At 39.9% G+C, this 18137-nt stretch overlaps 1 protein-coding gene across 1 annotated transcript in view; it reads right to left on the bottom strand.

Annotated features, from left to right (window-relative positions):
- Nucleotides 1-5870: 5870 nt before the first annotated feature.
- Nucleotides 5871-18137, bottom strand: part of TPH2 (tryptophan hydroxylase 2) — a 50129-nt gene continuing 37862 nt past the window's right edge. The window contains exons 9-11 of the mRNA XM_076328660.1: nt 13949-14044; nt 6404-6537; nt 5871-6315 (exon numbers count right to left, since the gene is read on the bottom strand). Coding sequence (XP_076184775.1) covers nt 6141-6315; nt 6404-6537; nt 13949-14044 — 405 coding nt within the window. The 3' untranslated portion in view covers nt 5871-6140. The remainder of the gene's footprint in view (nt 6316-6403; nt 6538-13948; nt 14045-18137) is intronic.

Raw genomic sequence — 18137 nt, 5'->3', positions numbered from 1 at the left:
CTCAGAAAACAGTGGCTGGATTGAGACCTGGAGGTAAAATGTAGCCTTTCAATCCAACAACTACGAAATCTATTTTGAGCTACTTCTAATTGAACTGACTGGCACTGGCACTAAAATGCCTCTTGGAACATGTGCTGTTTTTGCAGCAGTTGAGATTTTGACTCCCTGGTTCCCATCTGATGCGAGACGCTTGATTTTTGTAACTTTACCTGCAAGTGATCTATCAGGGGTAATCATTAAAAGGGAATTCAACCAAATTGATCCTCCAGACAAATTCTGACATAGTGGCAAATCCACTGCGTGCATAACCTTGAACCCATTTACCATTAACTGTCCTTATTAACATCTCTGAGGTTAGCAATTCACTACAAGGAGGGATGGTGAGGGAGGGTAGCATTTTAGGTGTACCTATCAGTTGCCAAGCCCTGGGAAATGACAGCATCACATCTTCAGCACTACTATACTTTCATGTAAAGTAGCAAGACTAGGTAGGGAGTTTGGTGGCAACAAGAAAAGCTCGAGGCAGAAAGCGCTAAGAACATCAACCGTTCCATAATTAACATCTCTTTATAATCCTTATGGTAAAATAAAATAGTAACACATTTCAAAAGGTGTTTTGCAAAAGAAATAGGAAACAAAACTGATTTACTAGGAAATAAAAGTGATTTTATTTGTGCCATGCTGGTCTCGAACCACCCACTTTGTCTCCTGTGGGGAAGCAGGGCTGTTTGGCTCTGGAGTGCTTTATTGCTGCTATGTTATCAGAATTGTATTCATGCCGGGGCTCACGCAGAAGCCAATGATGTAGGTGTATTTGGGTTGTGTTTCACTGTGTGCCAGTTTAACATGGACCGAAATCTACCTCCTGCTGCTTTGCAAACTCAACTCTCTTCCTCCAAAGGTGGAGTGTGGCAACAGCAGCTTCTTCTCCATTATTTTTCCTGGACATTTGAAATTTCTGACTACATTAAAAAAAATGTCCACCTGAATATCCATCACCCACTTGCATTTTAAAGTACGTGACTATGTAACCCATTTCACACTTATTCCACCTGAATAGTCCACTCCGGGCCAAATCCCAAGAAGATGCCAGCACTTACTTTTAGTCTCACCTTAACATCTCAGCTACTGGCAAAGAAATATGAATTCTTACTCTAAGGTGTTGGAGGGCCTTTTTAAACTAAATGTAGTTGTTGCAAAATGTTTTGAATAGACATCACTGAATTCCGATTATTTTGTGTTTACTTACCTTCTCTCTAGGACCAGGTACAAAATGAAACAACACAGGTTTCATGGAGTATTTCAACTGAGGAGGACATTATTTAGCCTCCAAGCTCAGTTAAGTTACAGGACATTGCCAGTAAGGATGCCAAGGACATCTCTACAGCCTTCACTATGTCAACTAGAGGGATTCGTTACTAATAAATATTTGCTAGTATAACCAGGATCTCCCTCTTAGCTCCATGTCTCAAACGTACTTTGAAGCCCAGAAGAGGAATCTGTCACTGTTGACCTATTCTTCACTGAGAAAGCAAGAATTTGTCTGTGAAACATCTGCAGAGTTGGAGCGATTGATACCACAGAGCATAGCCATTATATAACAATACCAGAATTACTCCCTTCGCAAATTATTTGGAAATATGACAATGGTTCCTACTGAGATAGAAGGGAAGCCGCCATATTTCTAAAAAGGCATAGACTGTCCTGCTGAAACAAGAAGAGAAGCTTTCAGGTTGGGGTAGAAAGCTGATTTCCTGAATGGAAGAGCAGTGCATTGATCCTTACCTGGCCTTTAATGTGACAACAGGCTGAGCAGCAGGTGTGGTCCCCAAGTTCCCTGGCCAGCTACGTCAGGGGCCTGAACCAAAGCTCCCTTCTGGACTACACCAGTGGGTTTCTCTCCCTTGGAAACCAGGGGAGTTAGGGAGAACAGGCTGCTCTGTGCCTGGATTTCACCAAGACACAAGGTTGATGTGTGGCTGGAGCACTCGGGCTCAGGAGCTTGGAAGAGCTCCAGGTTCTCCAGATTGTTCAAGGGAGCATGGTCTTCCTGACAGCCCAAACGCAGGCACAGACAGAATGAAATATGCATTTCTTTTTTGTTTATAAAGTTGAGCAGCTTTAAACCTTGTCTACAAAAAGGACAAATACTCACTATCAGTCTTTTACCTGCTAGTTACAGCTACCCAGAGGCAACTCGCACACAGAGCTCTCTCAAATGGCCTATGAATTTAAAATAGAGCACCAAAGCCAGCAATTGGGGCTACACTCAGACTATGGATCCTAATCATTTCCCAAGGGAAGACAGAAAGATGAGGAACCACTCTTTGGGGTTATTCAAAGACTGAAGGAGGAGGCAGAGGTGCAGGTGATGTACAAACGCTCCGCGGTGGTGGCTGTTGACCATTACTGCTTTTGTGAGCCAGCTGGAGCCCTTTCATGAGCAGGCTGAAGCCTTTTCCAGGCACTCTAAGGGACTTCAAGACGTTGTATAGCCTCTCCCCCGGTCTCAAGACGGGACCGACTGTGCTAACATCATTCCTGAGAGATAGCAGCCTAACCTGTTCTCTTAAAAAATTATGGAGGCTCTCCTGTCTCCCCAGGCAATCTGTCCCCCACGTTTCACTGTTACATAACTTAATGCTCCTTTCCTGCAGTTTAAGCCCATTAGTTCTTGAGGCCAGAGAACAGTTTGTCCCTTCCATTTTGCAGCTATTTCTACGTGTTTGAAAAAGGTTATCACGTCTCCCCGCAGTCTTCTCTACTCCAGACTAAGCAATCCCAGCTTCCCAGTTCATCACACAGAAGCCAGGCTGCTGCTGGCTGGTGATAGCTTTCAGTAACTGCTGACTGAGCTGGATTTGTACCAGCAGCCTGTAGGTGAAAGCCTTCAGCAGCTTTAGTTCTCTGAGCCAGGCTGTCCCTTCAAAGATGTGAAACTTTCTTCTGTAATCCATTACAGTGCATCAGTAAATATACATTACAGTACAGTAAATTTCTGGAATTTTCTCCATCACATTAGGATATCATAACAAGAAAAAAGGAAAAGACACCTTATTTCGTGAAAGTGTACTGAAGGGCTAAACTTAAAACAGGCTTCTAAACAGGCCTCGAAGAGTAGAGGGAAAACACAATATATTGTGTTAACACCTTTCCCACTCCATCCCCTCTACCAAACAAATGAAATGAAATGCATGAACCATATCCTGGTTTGCAAATGAAACTTGGTATTTGTATTTGCTGCAATGTCTCAGAGTGTTGTTTTTCATTTTAGACTTTGCATGGTAGTAAACACTGCAATGCTTTACATTCATTAAGCTCGGGCCCATTTACCCTGTGCAGGCAAAGCAAGCGCATATATCTCAGACCCATAAAGCATCAGTTCAGAATTACAGAGGAAATAAATGAGCCTAAGCCAGGAGTCCAATTTCCAGAGTCCAGCTCACTAAAGCTAAACAAGCACCTTAGATAAATATGGCCTATTTTAAATGAAACGTTAGTGTAATTTGATAAATGTCAATAATTCCCTCATTATGCTTAAATGAGCTTGTCATCCAAGGAGATTGCTGCATGGCTGATCTTAATTTGCTAATAAAAACCGCAGAGAAGAATTTCAGCTAAGCTGGAACTATTTCATTCATAAAAGTGCAATAGTGCACTTTTTAAAGCGTTCCTTCCCAGTCCTGGCTCCTGAGTGGCTGAAGCCCAAAGCCAGTTTGCTCTGCAGCCTGTAAGAAGGCAGCTTTGCTATGTAAGAACAATGAGCGATTGTCTTTCTAAATCACTATTATTCCTTAGCCCATTATATTTAATTTATTTTTAATCATGTTGTGTAACAGAAATAAAATCATTGGATTAAGCATATATCTAGCAGCATGAGCCCATTATCCTCTGACAATGCTCTGTTTCATTGACGTTATATCTTCATTGTAGACAGTTTCCTTGCCATCATTAGTCCTAAAATGACTATTGGATTTTAAGGGTTTCTCCCTAATCCATAATAAGATTTACTTACTAACAGCACAAAACAAAACAAAGATATGCTTCTATTGTTTTACTGCTGTGGAATTCTTATTTTAAGCTATTCAGAAAAGTCAAGAATAAATCCAGATATTATAAGTATTTAAAGTTTTCCTGCGTAATTCTGACTCAAGGGAAAGCCTCAGCAACTTTGTAAGCTTTGGATCTTTGTTACTCATCGTGGCTTTATTTTACTTAAGCAAGCAACAATACTTTGTCAGTTCTTGAACTGAGTAAGATCTACTATTCCTTGTGCAATCATTTTTTCAGACCAGTTAAAGCAAATCTCAGTACGGTCCATTTTCTCCAGAAAGGGCTACGAGAGGCTCATCAGATTCCATGGGAAGAAAGAGGGAGAAACTTCCATGCCGAGGTTGCCAGCGATTCCTCTGTGATAAGTGCTAGCTTAGAGTCAGTACTAGTATCAGGAAGTTAAAAAACTCCTCCGGCATGCTGATCCCCATGGGATAATTCAACAGCTCTTCAGTTGTACCAATGGCAGTCACAGTTAAATCTAAAACTAGATTTTTCCACACCCTATTAACAGCAGCATTAGAATGCAGCAGGGACCACCCGGAGAAAAGAGCGTTTTCTGTTATCTCATAGTTATCTTTGAGGAGGTGGCAGATTTCCCTGTGCAAATTATCCTTATAGATTGCCTCTTATTTAAGGATATGCTGGTACTATCAAGTGGTGCTCTTTTTATGCTGAAATTGCTAGCAACACTTAAAAGCATCTGCATGACTCTTTCAGCTGGGAGAGCAGCTTCAATAGATACCTATTTTCCATATATGTAGACAAGCTATGACACTTTCACCCATACTGACATGATCTGCATAAGCTATGTGGTTTCCATTAAGAAGGGTCCATACAATATAGTCAACTCTCCATTATCTTGGCTAATAGGAGAATAGAATAACCCAGATAAAGGAAAGACATGCATAATTATTGCTTCCAGATAAGAGCCGGCTCAAATATTTCTGCACTGTGCTCCCCAGACAGAGCTTGTACTTCTGTCAGAGCTTGCTAACTTAGAGTTTATTAACTCAGGCATTACCTGCATCCATCTGGTACAAGCTAGGCAGCTTGGGTGTCTCTGTGGTTTAATCACCCCACAAGTAATCTACTAACGGATAATCGTCTTGGCTATAATTAAATAACAACTTGCATATTCACCCTTTTATATGTGCTGATACTGATACAGCGTAGACCAAGTCATGCATGGCCATGTCAAGGTTGAATGTGGCATAATGAGGAAAGGCAAATTATGCATGAAATGCAAAAGGAGTATGTTCAAAAGACAAGGGAATGCAGAAGGCACACAATGATGTAGAAGGGCTTTATATTCACACCTAACAACCCGGAATTAACACAAGCACTTCCTCTCTCATTCCCAGATAGCCCTCGCAGAGGAAGCATGCTCAGGACCGCCACAGGTAACACCTGCATGAACTAGAACTACCTTTCTACATGAATTGTCAGAGGTTGGTTTTTTATTGTGTTGCAATTACTCAGCCACGTTGAACATTTGTCAGTTGTGAGTTCTCATAATCTGTAATCTCCACAGACCTTTTAGTACTGATACATAGCCTTCCTGATCTCAGCATTGGTATATAAATTGTATTGTTCAGTCACAAGAGACACTCAGTTCTGTTACAGATATATGGGCAAAACATTGTCTTCACCACTATAGAAAGAAATACAGATTCTCTTACAAAGAAAATGAAAATGTTGCAAATAATTTTTTCTGGATTCTTATGGGAGGAAAGGGATTATAAACTCAGACTTAATGAAATCAGCAACACCATTTTTTATACATTGAAGTGAACCATCTTATGGAAACAAAACCATTGCCAGGCAAGTTTTTAATGGTGTACTTGTACATGACATTGTGTTGAGGAATTGATGATTATATTCTGCCACATTCCATGTTGCGTTTACAAATTAGCGTTGCCTTGGTTTGTCTGCACATTACAATTAGACAGAGCTACACAATGATGCAAGCCACAGGCCAAGCTGTAAAGGGAAAATTGATGGGTTTGAGAAGTTAGCCTATCGTGTGATGTTACTAGACTGGCTACAGAAAAAGCAACTGACAGCAAATCACAGTGCCACACATATCAAATCCCTAAATATCTGTTCATTTTGCTTAAAGCATCACATACAGTGTTTAGATCGCTGCGGAGGTCCTGGACAACATTTTCTATACTCCTGGTATCCTTCAGAATCTCAATGCTTTGCGTATATGGATTGAAATACACAGAGAAGGGACGATTGATCGATTTGGCGAAGTCCCTGAAAGAAAAAAGAAAATTAACACCTCTTTTTTTTCAACTACTAAAGAAGAGAAAATTAGATTTTTGAGTCAAGGGAAATAATTTACCTCATCTTTTCTTTGGCTTCTTCAAAACTTTCTGAAACAAAGTAAGCTTCCTGGAAAGTAGTGATAAGGCATTCTTGCAAACAGGTTGTCTTTGGATCGAATGTTTTCACATTGGCCTTGTCAGAGAGAGCATGCTGCAAAATATACCACAGGATCTGTTAAACCGTATTTTGATACTGCTGTGTACGTATACAACTGTTCGTATATACAGCTTTTATATCGCTGTGCTCTATGTTTCCCATTAGTTGGTAGCCTCTCTTGTTTTACATACAGTGGTTTTTCAGTTTGAACAGAATAAATCATTTGTTACTTAAAAAAGCTCTTTTTATGAGAGTAATTTTTTTCCCAAAAAATAATTATTAAAATAATACAGAGGAGATTAGAACTGCACCTGCCATGTAGGCTTACAGACCTAAATCTTCAGCTGGAAACAGGAAAGTCATCAAATAACCACTCCTGAAAAATTATCTATACAACTACAAATATGTATGTCCCCAAAATGTCACTTAACTGGCAGAACTGATCTTGGTGGGTGAATTGAGTCTGACCAAACCATTCATATAATCTGTGCTTTGCATTTTCAGGCCAAAATCATATACTATTTTCCTGACAGTGAGTTTAAGAGTGAAACTATATATCTGAAAACACATTAAATAACGCCCATTTATTGCATGCTGATGAAATGCATTACCCTTCTGCCACGTACACCTGAGCAATAATGCTCCGTATAGTACTGCAAGGAAAAAATAACTAAATAAACAGGTATAGATAAGTACAGAGCAGACACTGGGCAGATGAGGCATCAAATGCTGCTACACAGAGAAGAGATTTCCGATTAGCCTTTCTCTTCACGTGACTGGCACAAGCCACTAGAAAGGACACAGAGGTTTCAAAACTAAAAATCAGGTACTGAGACATTTTCCAACACAATCTTTTTCTAGCTCCCCTTTCCACTTGAATACTTGTGTTAGCTTTTGGATCTACCTTAAGTTTTAGAGCACAAGTATTTTCATTCTCAGTGCTCTGTACAGAAGTACAAGGTAAGGAATAGGAGCGTATTTAGGTCAACTTTCAACCTTCTTTAGTCCCCTAATATCTATCCATAGTGAAGATGTGCATGAAAAGCATAGAGAAATGACAGGGAGGGAGCAGATCCCTGAGGTCCAAAGGTGCCTCGTTTCTTTACTTTCTTTCTGCATGGACATTCTTTATAGCAGAGTGAGGTATTAACCTTAAGGTATTCACCACACCTCTTATCTGAGCTCTTGCTTATGCTCATTCCTAAATCCCTGTGAAAGGCTCTGAAAATATCACACTAGCTCTCAACCTGCAGTCTCCAAAAAACAGGACATAAAACTGGAACAAGAACCTCTTCTTCCCACCTCCTCTTTCTCCAAAAATAAATACATGAAAAGTTAATGCATGGAATCTTAAAATGCCAGGGAATTAACTTTCTTTAGTACATCTATCTTTTCCTTCTCACAAGGTTTGCTGTTTCTAGCCAGCCATCAGTTAAAAAGGTTTGAAAACAAAAATCAAAAATGGTCTGTCTTAACCAGCATCCTCTTCTAAATGGATTGCAGGAACAGGCTGACCTTATTAGGCCCTTGTCTATATCCCTGTTGTCATTTTCTCCTTGCAGAGCCATGATGTGGTTGAGTGCCTGTAAATTTAGGCATCTACCTCCTTCTATCAAAATGAATTTGTTTTTCTTGACTGGGAATTATGATAGGCTCCCTGGGGGGTTAACTACAGATGAAAACATCTCCTCTTAAGGTGCCTTTGTACTTCCAGGTGAGACTTGATGCCTCAAATGTCTAAAGCACAAAGTTTTAAAACTCTGAGTGGATTGAGTGAAGCCCTGTGCAGGGAATCAAGAGAGAGATACGGGCCACGTTTTCTTAGGAACTGAATCAGTAGGTGACCACTTCTGGCTCATGAAATATTTCCTTTACTGTGACAGCTTCAGCAGAAAGGGTGACAGTGTTCTCCTCTCCTCTTCTCCTCCACTCACTAATGGCCTCTGCTGGGCCAGGCCTACTCCTTGGGATTGAAGCCATCAGAGGCGAGAAGGGATTCAGCCTGTGGCTCCTGCATTGTGAACAACTGCTCTAATCACTGAGCCCTAATTTTATAAAAGGGGAGAGTTTAAAGAGAAGCAAAAGCTAATTCTTTATCACAGTGGATGTCCTCCGAGAAAGCCTTTCTGGTTATTCTCCTCAGATTATCTGTATGAAATGACTCCTACTTTCTGGATCCCAGTTTAATTTACGCATGAGCAGAGCTACTGCTTCACAAAGCAACTCTGCAGAGACTGGGATGTGCAGACACCAGGAAACACACAACCTGGAAACAGGTAAAGAATTCAGACATGCCTTCAAAGTTAGGTGACAACTGATCAGTTATTCTTAGGATTGCAGTTTGGGAATGAAGCGTCTAAATTCTGATGAATTCCCACCCGAGATACCTATCTCCCTTCTAGAATATGGTCTTTTGGCTCTTGGATCAAGTAGGCATTGTCATGGCTAACAAAGCAATGGGAAACATCTTCGCAAATCTGGATGGTGTTTTCAAATTCTGCGGCCTGGCGTCTGTAACGTCTACTATTCAGTTGATACGCTGACACCAGCAATGCCAGAGTTCAGCAACTGAACTGAGCCTGCAGACAAACCTTCAGACAGACCATAAACTGTCTAGTGTGGACTAGGATGGTCAGGACACTGACTCAAAGCCGAACTAGCGGTTTTTTCAGAAATATTACAGTGCTCTAAAATGTTGGTCCTTGGCACTCTCAACATTATGAAGTACAGAATCTCAATGAAAAACTTCGTCTGGCGAGTCACAAAGCTTTCAAGCTCAGGCCTGGTTTTTTTTTTTAATGAATGCTATTCATTTATGTTTTGCTTGGACATTCAGTTCTTCAGTGAACTCAAATGAGTAAGTTTCCAATATGGATTTCTCCATCAGAAACCTCTTCAGTTATCCACCTCCAATGAGATGTGAAGGCTAACAATCATATGGAAAACAGCTTTTGGTCAAATAGAGCATCTTACCATCTTGTGGATTTGTGGTAACGGTCTCCAATGGCCCGTTCATACAAATTGTACTGCTTATGCTAATACAGGTATTGGTGATTCTCCTTCAGTTCAAGCAACAAGAGTTCGGAGTGAAACTTCCAAATGAATCATCTCTGATTCCCAGGAAAAGCAGCAGTATCAGACAACTGGGCAGCTTAAGAATTAGACAACTACCCATATTGGAAATAAGCATAACACTAAAGAAATGCCTCCACTCCCTGCTAGATCAAAGGTTAAGAGAGTGATTGAGGTACCTAACCACAGGTCTCTAGGGCCTAGGATGTCTGATACATCTGTACAGGGATGGAAGATATAGCACAGGACCTAAAGAAGACTTACACGTTTCTGGAGTGGCAGCTGGAGAGCTGGGCAGATATACTGGGGCATCTCAGATGGCACCAGGCATTTACACCGATCAACCGTGAATCATTTCCTAAGTGACCACTATCACTGACACATGAAAAAAGAGTTTGGTCTTGTAATTTCTCCTTTGAGTATAAAAAAAAGGAGTGTAATAATACAACTTGGAGCTTTTCAGTTTCACAGAAAAAAACCCAAACCCCAAAAAGCACAATCTTCAGCTAGCAAGGGGAAAACGTGAGATGAGTTATGAATACTGCACTGTCTGAGGAATACAGGAGGGCGGAATAAGAACACAGGTGACAAGTTGTCTGTGTGCCAGTACTGATTTTATCGCCTTGTTATTCCGGGGCGGGGAATGACAGAGAGTCTTGGAAAACCTGCTCTTAAATGTTTTTCTGCTTATCTACAACATAGGTTGCAAATCTGACAGTGTCCTGATTTTACCAGAATTTTTTTATTTCATCAGTATAATTTTATATATTGTTTAGACAAATAAGGAAAAGACTCTCTATTTAAAAAGAGCACTAAAATGAGCATCTGGGATCCAGGAGTTGTTTCCTCCATCATCTTCATCCTCTTCAGAAAACAGAGCCAAAACTCATATTTAAATCTTTTTGGTTATAAAGGCTAATGCTGGCTCTTCTTAACATAAATTATCATTAAAACAAAATATGACTGGATATTGTATTTGACTTTAAAAATCTATACAGAAAGATTTGAAGTCTACCTCTCTGTTAAATATAGAAGCATGTAACAGGGATATATGACTTGATCTACAGCCAGCTGAGGTTGATAGGAGACTCCTTTAATGAAAGAGTTCAAGAGAGCATCATACAAAGCAAATGGCTTAAAGTTTCCAAAGACATTTGGACTGCCTTTTAGAAATAGTTTTAATAATTGAAATGTACATTATTTCTGCCTTATCTCTAAGCCCCAAATATATACTGTGTAATAGCGTTAGCTAGAGTTAACCTGACTATATTAGGCAGAACATTTTATAACTACTTACTGTATTATTCGTTTCCCCCCAGGCTTCATTTTTAATCTCCTCTTTCTCCTTATTTTGTTGTGCTTTTAAAATTTTTTTGCTTGATGCTTCCATAGCATGCACATCAGGAGTTGCATTTTTCAGTATCCGAAATTTGAAGTCTAAATACTGAGTGGGGAAGAAGACTTGAAGGGAATCCTATATTGATAGGCTGCTGCCCACATTTCTCTAGCTTTTATAGTTCTTTGTTGCTAAAGCTGTTGACCAGCTTTGCAGAGTGGAACAGTGTAATATAGAAACAGGGATGACTGAACAAGACACTCACTCATCTGAAAGACCCAGATACTGCTGGCCATTTCCACCCTGCAAGTAGGGCGACTCATTTATTTCTAAAAATTTCTACAAATTATACATAAAATTGGCCACTGTTTTGTTTCCTGTGAATACTGTTGCATTGAAAAGAGAGCTGATAAGGAGGGCTGCTGGAGAAAGGCTCTTCTTCTTGCTGACAAAAGCATATTAATATCAAATGCCTGTAAAGTCAAGGTAGCAAAATTCAACACTGAAACAAGATCTACCTTCCTAGTGACGAGGATAAATAAGTATCTGAACTTCTTCATAGAAGGGACTACGGGCCCACAATGGCAGTAGTTATTTCTGAAAGGACTTCTTCACTCTGACTCCTATGAGAAGTATGGGTGTTGCACACATGAGGGTCAGACTTCATGGCCATGCAGTCTGAGTCTCCTATTCATCCCCACTCACCACAGAAATAGCTGGTATTGTCATCATTTTCAGAGCACTTGCTGCCATCCATTAGCATTTCAGTTACAATCAGAATATTGATATCATCAAGATCTCAACTACGGTCTATTATATTAGCATTATCTTTCAGATGCCTTCAGGTCAAGGAAGAAATTTTCCCTCACATGGCTACTCCCAGTACCTCCCATGGGTACTAGTAGATAAGGGCAGAGGTAAGGGAGGTTGCTTTCCCAGGAAACATCAGAGACCGGCAACGGCTTGATGCAAGGCTGTGCACCAATGTCATTGGGTGCCCAGGCATTCTCTTTCCTATGCACCTGCCTGATGTGTCTTGTTGACAAGAAGCACACTCACTGCCAGGTTTCTGGTCTAGAAGCAGCTTCTCCCATGGTCAGATTAGTAGAAAACTTAGTAGTTTTTTGCGTTTTTCTCCTTACCTTTTACCTTCTTTTCTACCCTGGAGCACAGTCCCACAAGGACTTTCCAGACATTTTTCACCTTATCAGTTCCTTCATGGAGACTATGGCTATTTGTGGTATGGTGCTGTTCTGTGCCTGCAGCACACAAGTACTTAGTCTCTCAATAAGTGAAATGTCTAACCTAAGTCCCTATGCTCGGTATATGCAAGATCTAGTGAAATTTAATAGCTTATGATACACAAGAGGTCAAACCAGATGATCTAATAGTCCCTTCTAGCTTCACATCTATGAAATATATATGTAGTGTAATAGAAAAGTATATAATATTATAGATTTATGGGAAAATTATTATGATATATATGGCCATACCTTTGAAGCAGATCAATATAGTCCATTAATGTGCACATTATTTAATTTTTACTGTTGCTTTTCAAAATTATTGTTCTTTGCATTTATACTCTGAGATTATTGCTGAGTGAAGAACACAGATTTGGGATCACAAATGTGTGGTAACAAAATATGCACACTTGACAAGAATAATGGGTTTGTTTATGACATTGATGGTAGAAGATTTATTATGTTCTTGACTATTCATTTCCTCGCTTTTGTGCCCTTAGATTTTGTAAATGATGTGGTAACTATTTTCAGGGTCATCACCTAATGACCGTAACTGTTAGTTTAAATAAAAGGCCTGATTCTCTGCAGAATCCTGCACAGAATTTGGGGCTCAGCACTGAATGTTGTTGGGCCGGAGGAAAACAAGTGGGACATGGTTAAATGCAAAGAGATGAACATCTTTGCACTGTGGGTATAAAATATTGCCAGGCTGATACAGAATGCTTCTGTGGCTGAAGTATGCACTGAACTTAGAGCAACTGTAATGCAATCAAAGAAAAAATATTGGAGAAGGTAATTTTCTTCAACCTTTTTTCTACTAATGTAAGAATAGCCATTTGACTAATGAGCTTCACCATGAATATTCTCAGTTACAGGTGAAACGAACAGCAAAAAGAGGCTGAGATAATTCTATTAAACTGCCAGATAGTTCACTGAAAGCCAGTCCAGGAGGGTGGGAAGATGTTTAAACACAAATAAACAGCAGATATATTGCAAACAGTTTGTAAATACTATTCTGTATATGCTTTCTAAAACCAAATGTTTACCTGAAAAGCCACCAACAGTTCATTTGGTTCCCAGAAGATAGTACTCTTCCCTCTCCTTCCCCTTCCCTCCCATCTTGCCAACAGAGATGCATTATGTCCCAAAATACTACACTTGTGACAAAATACCTTTTGCTTGTTCCCTGTGTTTTCTAGGCATAAAAAGAGGCAATAAATGATCCACTACAACTGCTCACACCACGCAAGGTTAAACACTTTCACCTTTATAAGAATAGGGCTCTATGTATTGTCACATAGGCATGTACTTCAAGTCTAGCATGAGTTTATATGCATTCCTTAATTTTAAATATGATTAATCTACTGAATCAGGACCTTAGTGAATGTTGTTCTTTTAATATCAATAACGAATCCATTGAAAGACATTGGATTACTTACAACAGAATCGTGTCTGATTTCAAAACATTTTTTTGTGTGTATTAAAAATATATGCTTCTCTTCTAAACAAAGCTTTTAGAGCCCAAGGCACCCTTACCTGTTAGAACCTATGAGCCTCCTTTTACAAGAAATGCAAATTCAAACAAAAATAAGTTTTGTAGTTTATAGTTGCTTTGGTACTTGGGGCCTTATAAATCCATTTCATGCTTCAAGTGCCAGCTGATATTTCAAACAAAGCTTTTAGGTCAATATCACATTTTAAAAGTAAGCTTTTTACCTTGAGAACTTTAACTGTTATTTGAACGTCAAAATATTTACATCCAACTATTATTTTGTTAAGATTAAAAGAAAGTTGATTCTGCTTTAAGGGCACATACCTTTAATTCGCCAATAGAAGACAGAAGTCCTGCCCCGTAAGCACGTAGTTGTCCCTCTTGCTTGCAAAGGCCAAATTCAATCGTAAAAAAATAGCACTGCAAAATATACAGATATACAGATACATATAGTGTAGTTGCAAACAGGCACTTCAGCAATGAACATCGGTACCATATTCACTTGATTGCCCCACTTCTTCAGAATTTCATGTCTTTAATATAAATTCAGATAAAGTATGTTATTACTGCTAAGTACTTTAAATGTCATGTTCTGCAGTAAGATAGCTTTGCACAAAAATGTGAGATTCTGCTTTTTTTCTGGGCACCCAAGCAGTTCACAGGAATGGCCAGTTAGGAACAGACGAGCAAGATCATTTAGGTATCAAAGGCGCTGATAGTAATTTGCAGAGATTTTTGAAACCTTGTGAAATAAATGAGGTGCCTTAAAATAAAATCCTGCAAGTTAGTTGGTCTGCCTGTCTAGGAACCTCTGAAGATCTCTGAGATCTAATTCAGAGCACTCAGCTTTAAGCTCAAGCTGATGCCACTTTAAAGTCTAGCACGTATTTAAGTGCTGGCTTGAGTTAGAATGAACTTTCTTGTATGTATGTGCTTAAGAGCCTTCTTGAGCCGAGGCCTCAGTCTTCACTAGATTTTACTCTGTCATAAATGAAGAACTAATATGCCACTTGGCTTCTTAAATTACAGAAAGAAATTACAGTCAGTCGAATGAGTTGACCAATCCATTACAATTGTTCTTTAGGTCTACATTCAATCAGGTAACATATCCGAGCTGTAAAACTGATGAGAAGCTGTGAGAGAGATGTGCTAAACCAGCATAACAGTACTGTATCTAACTTTGCTGTATCCACCCAACAAAGTTAAATGTTAGGAAGACCGTAAGAAGCACAGAGAGCCCACTGTTCACTAAATGCAAAAGAAGACAGTCACTTCTGCTTCTATGGTGCTGAGTTTTAGTTCGGTTTTGTCATGACACATCAAGATTGCTTTTTGATGTTAGACCAAACAGTTGAGATTAAGCTAGTAACTATTTCTACATATGAAGGTTTTAGGAAGTCAGTTTCTAATTTATACAAAAATATTGTATATATACACACACACACTTACCTATATACATGTGTGCTTATTACATTATCTGACAATTTCAGTTTTTGTGCAAAGGGACATAATTCCACTGAACCTAACAGATTTACATATCTTTGCAGGAAATATGAATTTAGGACAAGAAACAAGCCAGTATTTCGTACTAAATCTTAAGTTTTTCTGAATAACTTGAGAATGGATCCTAACACAATTTTTTTTCATCCATTTTCTCCTTAAACCACCACTCTTCCAAGCTGAGTATCATACTAAATGCAAAAGAGCAGAAATTAACAGCTCTTTTAAGTTCAACAAATGTTTAGAAATTGAGGAATGATTCATTTCTCTGCCTCTCATAAAAGTTCCTGCAGAGGTAGTGATTCATGCAGCATGGCACTACGTAGAAGGGTGTAATAAAAAAGAATAAAAACATGAGCCCTGTGTCTGATCCAAACTTGCTAAGTCAGCTGGGAAGAAGGAAAGGTTGCAGTGACTTCAAATGTCTTGAGTCAGATTCCATCACAGCAGTCAAAGGCACAGATAACCACAAGAGGAGGTGAAAGCACAACACTGTCAAACAAAAAACCAAAACAAAACAAAACAAAACAATCCAAGTTCCATGTCTGGCTTTGCTATTGACTCGGATAAGCCAAACTGGCATAAAATTTTTCATTAGATGCAATGAGCTGATGTCACCACTTAGAGGAAGGCCAAGACAACTGGTTTCCAAAAAAGACGCCTCAGGGACAAACAGCCAGGTACACAAAACGACAAAGGCATCAGTGTAGGAGTGATAAGTGAAGCCAAGAGACCTGTTGCCAAGAAGAGTACAAACTTAGATTCCCTGCCTAAATATTTTGCCAGACAAACCTTCAGGAGGCTACAGTCCTGGTTCTGTACATGCTGCCACTGTCAGCAATGAACCACTCAGCTTTACACTTAAATCCCACTAACACCTTTGAATTTGCCCCCTCCCCCTCAGCTCTCTTAAAAGAACCCATCAGGTAGTAGCTGTTATGCTCTGAACATGAACACCCTGACAAATACACAGCAGGACTGGGCTCCTGATAAAAGACGGTGATCACGGTCATTTTCATTCTTAAAACCAACAGCAGCTAAAAAGGGAGGGTCTGGTGTTTGTCTGTCATAGATCTGTAAGAGCAGCCATGACTTTGCCCCCATATGTGGGACACCTTTACTGTAGACCTTCCTCAGGCTGAGGAGGACCAAACCCATGTCATGCTGCTCCCAGGAGAATGCCCACTCGGCAACCTACAGGGCCAGCGGAGGGAGGGAAGAGAAACGCTCTCCACTCCCCTGAGGATGAGCACTCATGGGGAAGGAAGGGGCAGAAGGCAGAGAGCTAACACTGGCACAAGAGAGAGCGATCCCTGCTACCCAGGGGTAGGGTGTTTACAAGACAGAGGGAGACCTCGATTTCACTTCCTCTGTGATGGATAGACAGCACACAGAGGGAGGGGTTTTTTACTGAACTTCAAAAATTATTATAATTGTTACTATTATGAAAGGGAGTCATAAGTACGAGCCAACACTTACTGATGAGAGCCTATCTTCAGTATTGACAAGACTTGCACTCTCAGCATAACTAACTCAAATAAAATGCATACAAAATGACCAGATGATAAAATACGTCTGCCTACTACCAACTTGTGGTATTAAGCTATAGCATTAAGAAAAGCCCTTCAAAGGAAAAGCTGATTTTTTGATAAATTTGCCATATGCAACAACTACAATTTCTGTATTTAAGAGAGTTCTGCATAGCTAAGAAAATGAGATAGCTCACCCAATGCTGCCACCTTCAGATCATTAGTCAGCAATACATGATTCCCCCCACCCTCCCACTCAGCCAGACAGGCAGAGGCAGCTGGGTGCATTAGGAGACTCCGCAGGCTTTGGCAAGCTGTGGTCTCAAGTCTACAAACATCGAGACATACTGATAGGGAGGTTAAATATTAACTATATAGAGACACTTTTTATAGACCGGACGCATAAACACCCACTATATGCCTGTCTTTGTATGGTAAACTACACTGACTATGGTACTCTATATTATATACAGGGTAACTGCACTGGAGTGGGAATGACTGAATGAAGAAATGGCTGTTGAGATGAATAAATTTTTTAAAGCCTCACCTGAAGGCAAATAGCTGATTATTACATTGTTGTTACATGTAGGCTGGTGAATGCAAGCACAAAGGAGGGCATGCAGGCTCTCACATTCTGATTTCAAATCTTGGACCTGTCTCTGGCATATTCCCCAGCCTGCGGCCCCAGACATGTGGCTCCTCTACAAGCTACCGCAATATCCTGTCATCTCCCTTTACTTCCAGTTCCACCTCATCTTTGGGGTGAAGTGTGGCTTTGCTACAACCTATAGGTAGGCTCCTGAAGTAGGAAAGGTGTCTTTCCATGTTGTATAAATTCTGTAGCTCTTGAAGAGCCTTCCACTAAAATGCTGCTCCGTTAAGCCAAGTCAGCAAAATAAGATGTAGAATCAAAGTGCCAAATGAAGAATTAAAAATAATTTTTAAGCCGACATCAATGTAATGATCAAGACTGTGCCAAAAGCACAACAGCGTACGACATGATTTTAAATTATTTCTTATTTAATGAAAATATATGAAAGATACTTTACAGTCATGCTCATGAAACACTGTCTACATGGGTTCAAAAAATTATTAAATAGATCCATGAAAAAAAATCCTATTAAGGGCTATTAAATACTAATATAGCAGATCTCTTCCTTCGGAGTCGCTGAACCAAAAGTCATTGGCAACTAAAGCAGTACAACAGGAAAATATCACCACCGTATGGCTTTAGACCTACACTGTCCTCCAGATGTCTGCAATTTGCCAGTGTCAGAGACAAGATACTGGGGTAGCTGGTCTGGCCCAGTATATGTGCGATTGTAAGAGTCAGATCAGTTGTCCTACCATTGACAGGAAAGATACAGAACAGATCAAGCCCTGGCAAACTCCAAGCCTGGTCTCCAGGGTAAACACAATGTCTATTGTTCATGTTCAGGTACTGTCCTGCATTATAAATTGGACTACCAAAAAGAAAAAAGAAA

Source organism: Aptenodytes patagonicus, chromosome 1, assembly GCF_965638725.1.
Source record: "Aptenodytes patagonicus chromosome 1, bAptPat1.pri.cur, whole genome shotgun sequence".
Taxonomy (NCBI): Eukaryota; Metazoa; Chordata; class Aves; order Sphenisciformes; family Spheniscidae; genus Aptenodytes; species Aptenodytes patagonicus.
The sequence above is the reverse complement of the archived record's forward strand: the minus strand, read 5'-3'. Positions and strand labels throughout refer to the sequence as shown.